This window comes from Microcebus murinus, chromosome 1 (assembly GCF_040939455.1).
Source record: "Microcebus murinus isolate Inina chromosome 1, M.murinus_Inina_mat1.0, whole genome shotgun sequence".
NCBI classification, from domain to species: domain Eukaryota; kingdom Metazoa; phylum Chordata; class Mammalia; order Primates; family Cheirogaleidae; genus Microcebus; species Microcebus murinus.
In genome coordinates, this window is record NC_134104.1 from 76,081,045 (window position 1) to 76,093,625 (window position 12,581).

The window sequence follows — 12,581 nt, forward strand, 5'->3', positions numbered from 1 at the left end:
AAATAAGAATCAAAAGTTCTGACTTTGATACCAGTTATCCAGCTTTCCCATATGCATTAATGAACTAAGGGCATGGACTGGATGATTTTTAAGCTTCTGATCTGTGAGTGAGTCCATTTCTGGCCCCAGTTCTGCCTGTGCCCTCAACTCTTAGGATAATGTCAGGAAAGCCAATGGGTGAGAAGAGACAATGGGAGCCAGACTGATAAACAGAAAGATGAGAGAGAGAATTGACAAGGACAAGGAAAGGGAGAAGGAAGAAGGAAGAGCATAAAGAGAGGAAAGAGAAAGATGAAAGGGAGAAGGGAGAAAGAACAGAGCAGAGTGAGATAAGAGAGAGTGAGGGTGGGCAGGGGTTTGTCACCCCCTGGCTTTTTAGGGTGTTAGAACTCCAGTTGCAGACTAGAATTAAGCTCCTAAAAGATACAGAGCTCTGAGCCCAGCCTAGACCTATGAATCAGAATCTCTACAGCTGGATTCAAACATCTATGCTTTTAGGATGTTTCTCAGGCAATTCTGGTATGAAGCTGGTTAAGAAGCACTGGTTTAGACTAACACTCCTATGCTTGAGTGTGGGAAATCCAAGCTGTTGCAGGGGAGCTTTCACTCCACAGGACATTTTGTGTTTTTGTGACTTCTATCATAGTGTTTAAAAGTGGAGGTTTCAAGACCACCTAGAAAAGGAACTTGGTCCTCTGTCCCGTACTGTGGTGGAGGATGGGAGCATTGGCTTATGGACTCATCTCTCAGATCCAGAGGTGGAGGGGTCCAGCCGAGACAGCTCTTTCCCTGCTGACTGCTCTGGGCAGGCTCAGGGAAAAATCTTATGTTTAAGTCCTTGTTTTAAGGAGGAAAATAAGTCAAGAAAAGGGGGAGGTACAGTAGGGCAGAACATTGCTCAATTTCATTTCATTGGGATGCACTGAGCAGAAGTCGTGGAAACAAGTGAGAAGCTTCTAGAGATACACAAAGGGAAAAGGCAACTGGGAGAATTAGGAGCAGAACTTCCTTACTTCCCTCCCCTTTCCTCTGACAGAGGAAATGCTGGAGCACTAGAGAGAGCTCTGACATCAGCCCAGCTACACACTGGTTACATAACCTGAGGCCTCCATGCCCTTGTCTGGTTGATATTAACACACTTAATCAATAGGAAATACTGCGCAGAGGTGAGTTAACTTTGTTATTCCCTTCTGTTGTGTGCCCAGAACATACACCTACTTCAGTGGTTGATGGATGTCTCCTCCCTAGGCCTTCTGATAGCTACAGCGCAGTGACTGTTGGCATATTCACACGGCAACTCCAGTTAGTTCTTAATTTTCAGGAACAATTACATTGAGCAGCGTTCAGGGTTTTCTTTTTTTTCCTTGCTGAAGCTCAGAGATGACTAAGAGATCAACAGATACGTGTTCCTGAAATGATTAGCCACCTAGGGCTGTGGGGAGTGTGTTTGTGTGTGCCAAGTGCTATCGTCCTCATTACCTGAGATCCGTAATGCTTGTTCTACTTACAGAATCCACAGAGACCTCACACATGAGGATAGAGAAGTTTGCCTTCAGCTCAACCATCATTTTCAACAACTACTCTGTGCTTAGCACTTTTAATCTCTGAGGAGGATACGAACGTGGTAGAGACCAGTGTTCTGCCCTCAGTGAGCCTCTAGGCGTATGGATGAGATATACAGACTCTCAAGGACCAGAAACATAGAGTGATCAGTGAAGGAATCTGCTAGGGGTACAGAAGGCACATGTTTGGACACAGGAGAGGGCCACGTTGATTCTAAATTAGAGGCCCTTGGAAACTTCTTAGAATAAACTAATGATCTAAACAGGCCAACATGGGTCAAAGATACCACAGGAGGCAAAAACAGCACGTACAAGTGGGTGTGGGAGAGTACGTGGTGCGTGCAGGGAAGAGCGAGTGTTTCCGGGGACTGGGATGGCTGGCAGATGGGGAGTGACATAGAGTGAGACCGATCAGGAAATCAGGTTGGTCTGAGGGGACGAACTGTCAGGCTGATGAGTTTGCATGTGAACTGTTGGTCCTGGGGACTCATTTAAAGCCTTCGAGCTGGAAAGCGAGTAGATAGAGACCGAATAAGAGACTACTGCAAGAGATGAGGCTGAAGAGGTCACCACCCACACCTCCCAGTGGAAAAAGTTGAACTTACAGGCTCTTTGCACTTTATTCCCAAAGCCATAACTTTGGCCTAAGCTTTGTGGATGTTAGTGAAAGGCAGTCTGGAAGGAAAGTCCAGGCCTCTTAGTGGCCTTCATAGTCTATGATGTTTTTAGGTTACCAGGCACTTTCACTTGCACTGTCTGATCTGGTTCTCAAATCTTATTTGGAAAAGGCCAGGATCATCCAGCCCATTTTAAGCAGGAAAAAACCGAGCCTTTAAGTCAGGGCCTCAGACACCCAGATCATAGCTCTTACTACTATTCATGTTGCTTCTCTCCGCTGACTTCATTCCTCACTTTCTTCTGTCTGGGAAATAAAAAGATTTTCTATATGCAAAATATCCAGGAGAAGCTTTTGGCATAAATCCATTTCCTGCACTTTTGGGAATTTGTGAAACTTGAAGGCATTTTAGAGAATGTCCTGATGACTCTAGGTGTTGTCAATGGTTCTTTTCATTTCCTTAGCTTGATAGCCAAACAAAGCTTCAGCCTGTCCTGCCCACTCTACTTCAAACAAAACTTCAATTCTAACCAGTCCTCACCTTCTTCATAGCTACCACCCCAGCCTAAACACACTCTTGTCCCACCTGAACGAGGTCTAGAGCATAAGATCCACAGGTATCAACCACCTCCCCCCTCCCTGCCCCAGCTTTGGGACTTGGGACATGAGATGGGTTCTACGGTTGGGAGCAGAGGGCTTATACTGGGGAGGTTTGAATTGCCTTTGTACAAGCCAACCAGCTTGGCCATGGGGCATTTCAAAGAAAATATGTGTCCCTTTTGTCCTGGCTCCTTTTCTCTCTTAAATGGTTCTTACACTTCTAAGTTATCCCCTTGCTTGTGCTTTTGCCCTCCTGCAGTTAAGTCTCCACTGAGCAGACTTAAAAAAATCAAATCAGGTCAGTCCCTTGCTCAGAATTCTTCAGTGGTTTCCCTCTCATGGCTTTTACAGCTCTCTGTGATCTGACGCCTGCCTGCCTTGCTGACCTCTTCTCCTAGCCTCTCTGCTTCACCCACAGCGTTCGGGTCCTCTTGCCTTGTTGCTGCTGTTTGAAAGTGCCAAGCCTACTTCTGCCCCAGGACCTTTGCACTGAGGGCCTTTCCAGATCAGTTGCAATTGTCTTGATTCAGATATTGCAGGGCTGGCTCCCTCACCTCAATCAGATCTCTGCTCAAAGAACTCCTCCTCAGAGGGATCTCCCCCCTGCCGTCATGCTCTGTACCTTGTTTTAACCCTTGCACGTTTGAATATGTATTAATTAATGTGTTTATTGTTTGTCTTTCTCACTGCGATTTTGTCCAGTTCTCTGCCATATCATCAGCATCTCAAATACTGCAGCTTCTCAGGGATTACCTGTAGAAAGATTTTGAATGACTCAATTGTACTGATGGAGGAACTGAGCTCTGGAGTGGGAAGGACAGGTCAGTAGCAGCAGCAGAACTCAAGAATAAGTTTTCTAACAGGCCTGTGAAATGCTCTCTGCACCCAGCCTGCTTGCTCATATTACATAAAAACCAGGCTCTTCCAATGCAAAATTCTCATTTTGAGAAAGTAGCAGCATTTTACCATCACAGTACACTCTAATTTGCCCTTTTATTTCCTCAAACTCGAGCTTGTTAATTATCAGGGCTGGAAGGAACCATAGAGATAACCTCTCAAGCTTCTATCTTGTACACAAGGAAACCAAGGCTCAGAGAGATGTCCCACAGCTGGTTTCGGCAGAACCAGGCTAAATCCCAGATCTCTTGACCCCTAGTACGGACACCTCCTCCTCCCCTGCATTGCTTAATATTGAAAGTCTATGTCTACTCACAGATTATATTGTTTTATTTTAAAATGAGTTTCTATTCCTCAACTTGGCAGGTAGTCACCCAAAAATGTACATTCCACAAAGGAGATGGGAAATCATATCCCAGCCAGAAGATCTGCACACAAAAGAAGCCTGAATGCCTTCTAGAGGCGCTTGTATCCTGGCTGCTGACTGCTCTGCCAGGTGAGTGAAGCATTCTCAAGTGTAGTGACATTCTCCCTTTGACCATGCTACTTCCTGCCTGTGTGCCCTCATGTGAGCTCTTGGCACCTCAGTTTCCTCCTCTGTGAGGTGGGAGTAACATGCCCAGAAGTACCAGATGAGAAAGTGCTTGTGAGCCACAGAGGGCTGTGTAAGGATGGGAGGAGGTGATTCCTAGTGACCATGGTAGGTTTGGGCAATAGGTACAAGGTAGGTTTGTGGGTACAGCCACAAACCATCTTCCCCTGCCAGCATCTGAGACTTGGGAGAGGGGCCCTGGGGGTTGGCTGCAGAAAGCTCAGTTTGGAGAATTGGTAGTGCTAAGCCAACTCTTATGCTAAAATTGACCATGGGTGGGGGTGGGAGAATTCATGTCTCTTTTTGTCCTGGCTCCCCTTCTAAGTGGTTCTTAAACTCATAAGAATCCAGAAACTATAAAACAAAACAAAGACAAAACCCAAAGTCATCTCATTCAGAGCCTCAGCACTTCAGCAGGAGTCTGAAGGAAGCAACTCAGACTTCCCTATCCACAAAAAGGTACTTATATAGCTAGCAACCATGCATTTAAGACAAGGGGGGAGACAAGGGGGAGAGATGCCTAGAGGCAGAGGCTGGGATAGATGCTGGCTAAACAGGGAAAGAAGGGAGGGAGACGTGTGGAGAAGTCAGGAAAGGATTGAGGGAAGGGAAGAAAAACAAAGAGAGTGAGGATAGGGAGAGAGAAGACAAAAGAAAGGTTGAATGAGGAAGATTCTGAGAGAATTCAGAGAAAGGCTATGGAAAAGGAGAAGAGGAGAGAGGAAAACGTGTGTGTGGGAGGCTAGGGAGGAGCAAGAGTCTGGGGAGGGATGGAGAAGAGATGCCAGAGCACAGAGCTGGTGAGCTGCTATTTCTTCTTTGACTGGCTCCTGTTTCAGAAAAACTCTCCTTTCCTACTCAGTGGGATTACCAAGGACCTGGGTAAAGGAGATATGACATCATTTGGAGGTGTTTTGGGACAGTTGTGCTGATCTAACTAAACTCTGAGTCTCCAGTCAAGAGCCAGGGAGAATTGTAGGATGTATAGAGACTATAACATGCATATTCTACGGTTGGGTTGCACAGCTCCAGATTCATTGCTTTCCTAGACTATTCCAACACCTGAGTGACGTTTTAATGCCCCACTTTGTACTTCGCCTTGCCTGGACTTGCAAAGCCCTGGGAGCCTTAATACTTCTGTGCATTCCCTCCTTGCCTTGGCTCACAGGCATGAAAGGAAATAGTGACAATTATCCAAGCCATTCAGGATGCCTACCAACCCATCCTGCCCCTCAACACTGTGGTCTGAGTCTATGTATTGAGAATATTCTAATTCCCAATGCAAGCTTCACTTGGTTTCTGGAGATGTAGCATATCTTTTTAGCCACTGTTGGATTTTTTGAAGCTCTTAAAATATCAGCCATTGAAGATAAAGAGATTATTTATCTGGCCCATGCCAGGAAATTAGCTGGTCCTTCCTTGATAAGGAACTATTTTGAAAAAAGCTGTCAGAACTCTGACCTGGATGGCAAACAGTTAACCAGATTATAACCAGAATCCTATGACAGCTTTCCTTAACCTTTTTGTTGTGTTTAAGGTAGCAAGGAGAGCTGTATGTAACTGAATTGATTTTTTCCCTAGACATGTACACACAGTGACAGTCACATATGTTCAAGTGGTTCCTAGACTTTCACATGTCCAGACTGGGGTTTCTTTACCTAACACTGATCCCAATGGCCAGGAATCTGCTAGAAAAGTCAGAGTTGAGTGAAAAGAACCCTAGCCTTGAAATGTGAAGGTCTGGTCTTTGCACAAATTGTACAGTATGTGAGCCAGAGAAACTTACTGATATTTCCAGGCCTTAATGATTCAAATTCTGAGGTTTATTAGATAATCTCTGAGATTGCCCTCTCTCTCTCTCTCTCTCTCTGTGTGTGTGTGTGAGTGTGTGTATTTTGTCACAGTAGAAGGGCAGGTAGATCAGAAGTTTCTCTGTTGTTGAGAAAGAGGGAGGGAGGGTGAGCCAACGTTACCTTCTCTCCTGGAATAGAGAAGAGTGAAGTTCTTTTAAAGCCCCATTACATGTTCATCCACAAGACTTTTTATGGAGATAATGGAGGAAAAGAATGTGGGTCAGTTCTGCTAATGTTCATATTCCATTCTCAAATCTATTCTTAGAGAAATGATTCTGGATCTTCTTGTGTCATACACATACACTTTTGCAATTGTTTAGCCCCCCTAAAATCACTCACATTATGTGTGAGTATAATGACAGATGGAATTGTCTGGTGCATTTATGTGTATGCACCTATATGTGACTGTGTATTTGCTCTTCACCGCTGAGTCTGTCTGTGTGTCATTGCGTGTGCACCTGTGTGCGTGTGAGTGAAATTATGGAATGTGTTCGTAGCAGTGAGGGAAATAAAAGGTTGTATAAATAACGTAGCGTGTGGAATCGTGTGTGCCTGTGCGTGTGCAATACTTTTTTTTCTTTTTCCTAAGTAAGCCACTTTAGATCGTGTCTCCTCCCCTCACTTCTGTGATTGATTTCCCGAGGCTAATGGTGCGTAAAAGCGCTGGTGAGATCTGGGGGCGCCTCCTATCCTGACGTCAGAGAGCGAGTTTAAAAAGGGGTGAGACGGCTGAGAGCACACAAGCCGCTTTCGGAGTGGCGAGGTTCAGCGCCGTCGCTGCTGCCTGCGGATTCTCGCCCAGAGTTTGAGCGACTGCTGTCTAGATCTCGGCTTTCCCGGCGCCGCCGAGATGCTGTCCTGCCGCCTTCAGTGTGCGCTGGCTGCACTCTCCATCATCCTGGCCCTGGGCGGCGTCTCCAGCGCGCCCTCGGACCCCAGACTCCGTCAGTTTCTGCAGAAGTCCCTGGCTGCTGCTGCAGGGAAGCAGGTAAGGAGACTCCCTCGAAGTCCTTTTTTCCCTTTATTTTTTCTTCCTCTCCCGGATCCCCCCAGCGCTCCCTTAGCCTTGCTCTTCTCCTCTTGGTTTGGACGTAAGCGTGCTGGTCCTCCTAAGGAATTTCGGTGCTTTTCTGGGTCCCTCAGCTTCCAAAGTTCCTAAGAAAAGTTTCCAAGTCTAGAATCCCCTCTCACGTCTTTTTTTCTAATCAGGGCAGTCGTTCACAGTTCAGGTAAGTTCTTCTTTGGCATTCCAAGAAAATTCCAAGACCCGGGTAGTTGTCTGAGCCGGAAGGGATGATGGCTTCTATCCCCGGTGCTGACCGAGGGAGGTGCTGACCCAGGTGCTGAAATGCGGACTCGGAAGCAGCTACCTTCCTAAGCGGTACCTCCCTTCCACACCACAGGCTGGGGCACGGGGCACTCTACAGACCAAACAATATGTTTGCGATTGTGGGGTCTTGTTACCCCACAGTTTGCTTAGTAAAAGCGGTAAGAACAATTCCCCTTTGTAGCTCATGATATGGAAACTGAGTTAAACCGTCGGCACATGCTTTATCTTTGCAAAAACTGATTTAATGACGTTTGTGTCTCTCTCTCTGTGTGTGTTAAGCCTTCAGAGGCATAATACAGCTTGTAGAAACATTTGAGCATTTGAAATCTTTTTGTGTAACTTAGTGATTATAGCAACTACCCTTATCCTTAATTGATTTTAAGTGGGACAAAAAGTGCACAGCTGTGAAAACCCGGTTTTGTTTTTCAAACTAAGCTTTTCTATGTCTTCTTCTCCACCATCCTCTACCTCCCTCCCCCATTCCCTTCTCCTCTACACAGGAACTGGCCAAGTACTTCTTGGCGGAGCTGCTGTCTGAACCCAACCAGACTGAGAATGATGCCCTGGAACCTGAAGATTTGTCCCAGGCTGCTGAGCAGGATGAAATGAGGCTGGAGCTGCAGAGATCTGCTAACTCAAACCCAGCTATGGCCCCTCGAGAACGCAAAGCTGGCTGCAAGAATTTCTTCTGGAAGACTTTCACATCCTGTTAGCTTTATTAATTATTATTGTCTATATCAGACCTCTGATCCCTCTCCTCCAGACCCCCTCTCTATTCCCTAATCACCCAAATCCTCAACAAGACCCTTGCATTAGAAATTGAAGACTGTAAATATAAAATAAAATTATGGTGAAATTATGGAAAACAAGACTTTGATTTCTTATTGAGTAAGCCTTTCTGTTCAATAATACATGACAAACTTGAGTGGTGGTTTCAGTTTTCTTTAAGATATGCACCCCAATGGCTCATATACATCTATTTAAAATTCCCTGTGGCAAGCAGGGTATGGTGGCTTGCACCTGTAGCCCCAACTACTTAGGAGGTAGAGGCAAAAGGATTGCTCAATCTCTGGAGTTTGGGTCTAGCCTGGGCAATAGAGCGAGACCCTGTCTTTAAAAAATAAATATATAAAAAATAAAAGAAATAAAATTCTTTGTGGCAATAAATGTTATGTTTTAAATGGCAATGCTTATAATTTGGGTCATTTCAAACAGAAATAATTGCAAGTAATTCCATGCATTCAAACTTTAATCCAATGATAATTATTGGGAGGAGCTGCCAAAAACACCAATTATATATTAAATACACTTAAAATTATATGTTGAATTATTGAAATGAGTATATATAGGTAGGCAGGCCAAAATGTCCAATTACACACCAGGTTTATGTAAAAATATGTAACATATTAAAAATGGAAGGAAAAACTCATTTAGTGGTTGGGGAGAAAAGGGGGCCTTAAATAGCTAAATTACAGTTCTGATTTTGTTTCTTGTCTGTGAACATTTATCTAGAGAAATACCATTGCTTTTATATCTTCTTTGACAATCCTCTCTAAATGAACAATGCAAACAACTATCTCCATTTTGAAAGTAAGCTTCTTAAATATTATTTCTCAGGGGGAATATCACTTTTATTACAGGATTTCAGCATGGAAGTACTATGAGTCGCAGGATACACATGTGTTGTGTTACCTCACTGAATGCTATGGTATATTGAAGGCATCAGACCTTAAAATCATAAGAATCAGAATAACTGCAGGAGACATCTCAAGTCTTTTTTAAATTTTATCAAATGAGAGTCAAAAACCCACAAAAATAATAAAAAGATCAATAAACCATAGCTATTATTATTATTATAGCAGCATACTAAATGGGACCACTCAGAACAGAGATAAAAACATTGCTAATTTAACTCACAGAGACCTGAGATAGATGTCCTTTTGAGGATATGTGTTTTAGCTATCAACATATTTCTGCATAGCTGCTGAAATTATAAACCAAATATAAATACATAGACTCAATATAAATCCTCATATTATAAACTTACTAATGGCAGCATACAAACATCTAAGAGAAACTTCATATTTTATAGAAAATATTTATGTTAGATAATACACATGTTTAATATGAATGTGGCCGGCTTAGTGGAAGTTAATTCCTAAACAGCTGATCAAACAAGAGAAAAAATCCAAGCCAATTTACTAATCTCTGTGAAAACAGAACATCCTTTGAGGTTCTGGCACATCTTTTATTTACAAGAGTTTTAGGGAGGAATTAATGCATGTCCACTTAGGGGACCTATCTGTGCTAAATGCCTTATGTACATCTGGTTACCAACCAACTCAGTGGAGTAATAGAATCATGTTACTATGATTAAAGCACAGAAGAGAACACAATTTAATTGTTTTCTGAGCAGTGTAGAGAATGTATGAATGCCAGGGGATTTTAAGTTGCATCATCTTTAGTTGTCAGTTCCCAACAGAACTATGGACATAATTGGCAAAAATTATGTAGTCAGGTGCCCACATATATACATTTTTAATTTAAAGTTTAAATTGAATAAAAATTTTAACAGTGAACTACCTCCCGCTACTTGTCCTATCTTCACAAGCAGAGAATTGTATTAGAAAGGGCATTCACATCCCTTTCAGATGTGACTGCACATTGTACTTTGTCATTGAAAAGGGTGCTCAAGGAGTACTGGTTTGGGGCCATTTTAAATAATATACAGAGCATAGCTTTGTTCTGTTTTGTTTTGCTTTACATATACAGAGGGTCTTACTTTTTGCTTCCTTTTTAGTTCATTTGAGTTCCTCCTCACTTTCATTCATTGAAAGAGTCTAGCATTCTAGCCTGTTTACTATCTAGCCATAATGAACTATTTAGATATTTTTCTTGCTACAGCCATGTGTTTCAGCTATCCTTAGCAGTTTGCTATTTCTTTTAATGGGAGAACTTGGGAAAAGTGTTCTTTGTTTCTGGGCCTTAGTTTCCCCATCGGAAGATAGGCATATAACAGAACCACCCCCTTACAGTTAAAAGGACTCACTGAGACCATGTATTTAAAGTTCTTAGTACTTAGTAAATGTTAGATGTTATAACTGGTGTCAATTTTGTTCTCACATGTGGCATGTTTTCTAGCCTTTGTTATTTCATGTCATTTCCACAGGCCAACCCTAATCCAGCCTTCAAGACACATTATATGCTTCTTGCTCCATAAAATTCTTGCTTATGTTCTGTCTCTGAGTACTTAATCTGTATCTCTTCCCCAGTGCTTACTTATTACTTTGTACCATTTATTATAGTTGCATGAGTGTATGTAAGAGAGTGAGTGAGTGTGTATAAACTTCCTTTGAATAGACATATGTCAGATTCATATTCACGGTCTAGTCGGTATCTCATACAGTGTCTGGCACATAGCAATTTCTCAGTGTTCATTGAAAGAATGAATGACCTATGAACTCCATGTCTAGTGAAACAAATCTCTATTTACTAGGTGACAAAATTCTCCCTTAATATTTTAGTTAGCACAGGAAAATGACATTAGTGGCTATTCTAGGTGATGCTCATGTGGCAACAGAAAGATATAGCACATAGTCATGATTTTAATAACTATTGAAACATTCGAGGGGGGAGGGGTTCATGGGCAATATATGTAACCTTAACACTTGTACCCCCTGTAATACGCTAAAATAAAAAAAAAAGCAAAAAAAAAAATAACCATTGAAGCATGTGGCTAGCAAACTCATTTTGGTAGCTTTCATTAGTCAAGTTTTCTTTAACCATTATACAAAGTCCCAGTAGGGGTGCTTAACTGCCCACCAAACGTGGGGCTCACAGTCCTGAGGAATCAGATTCACTAGCCCTCTTCTCATATTTGCTTATTTCAAGATTATGCAGATTTACTTTTGGTACTACTGTAGGACCAATTTTCTTGGCCTTGGCTCAGCTACTTTCAATATACAGATAATTCTATTTTATGGTGGCACAAAGTATATGTTTAACTCTGGATATCCCAAATAAAAGAGGGCTCAGAAATTATCTTGTTCTTGCCACTTATTTTACTGAAAGATGATTTAGAGAGGTTAGGTTATCTTTCCAAGATAACAGTAAGATGATGCAGAATTTGGATAAAGCCTAGGTTCCCTCTTTCTTATCTCAGGGTTATTTATTTATTTTAGCGTATTATGGGGGTACAAGTGTTAAGGTTACATATCTTGCCCATGCTCCCCTCCCCCCTCTAGTAAGAGCTTCAAGCGTGTCCATCCCCCAAATGTTGCACATCTTACTTGTTGCACTTGTATATACCCATCCCTTCCTCCCCCCTCCCACCCTCCTGACACCCGATAAATGTTATTCCTATATGTCCACTTAGGTGTTGATCCGTTAATACCAATTTGCTGGTGAGTACATGTGGTGCTTGTTTTTCCATTCTTGAGATATTTCACTTAGTAGAATGGGTTCCAGCTGTATCCAGGAATATACAAGAAGTGCTATATCACCATTGTTTCTTAAAGCTGAGTAGTATTCCATGGTATACATATACTACATTTTACTAATCCACTCATGAATTGATGGGCACTTGGGTTGTTTCCACAGCTTTGCAATTGTGAATTGTGCTGCTATAAACATTCGAGTGCAGGTGTCTTTTTCATAAAGTCACTTTTGATCTTTTGGGTAGATGCCCAGTAGTGGAATTGATGGATCAAATGGTAGATCTACTTGTATCGCTTTGAGGTATCTTCATATTGGTTTCCACAGAGGTGGAACTAGTTTTCAGTCCCACCAGCAGTATAGGAGTGTTCCTCTCTCTCCGCATCCACACCAGCATTTGTTGTTTGGGGATTTTTTGATAAAGGCCGTTCTCACTGGAGTTAAGTGATATCTCATTATGGCTTTGATTTGCATTTCTCTGATGATTAGAGATGTTGAACATTTTTTCATGTTTGTTGGCCATTATTTTTTCTTCTTTTGAGAAGTTTCTGTTCATTTCCTCTGCCCATTTTTTGATAGGGTTGTTTGATTTTTTTTCTTGCTGATTTTTCCTGAGTTCTAAATAGATTCTAGTTATCAGCCCTTTATCAGATGTGTAGCTTGCAAAAATTTTCTCCCATTCTGTGGGTTGTCTGTT

General features: G+C 42.4%; 1 protein-coding gene across 1 annotated transcript; it reads left to right on the top strand.

Annotated features, from left to right (window-relative positions):
- The first annotated feature begins 6,859 nt into the window (after positions 1-6,859).
- Positions 6,860-8,311, top strand: SST (somatostatin). The gene is made up of 2 exons (XM_012789623.2): positions 6,860-7,108; positions 7,951-8,311. Exons 1-2 carry the CDS (start codon positions 6,971-6,973, stop codon positions 8,161-8,163), a joined length of 351 nt encoding a protein of 116 aa, XP_012645077.1. The 5' UTR covers positions 6,860-6,970; the 3' UTR covers positions 8,164-8,311.
- Positions 8,312-12,581: the final 4,270 nt, after the last annotated feature.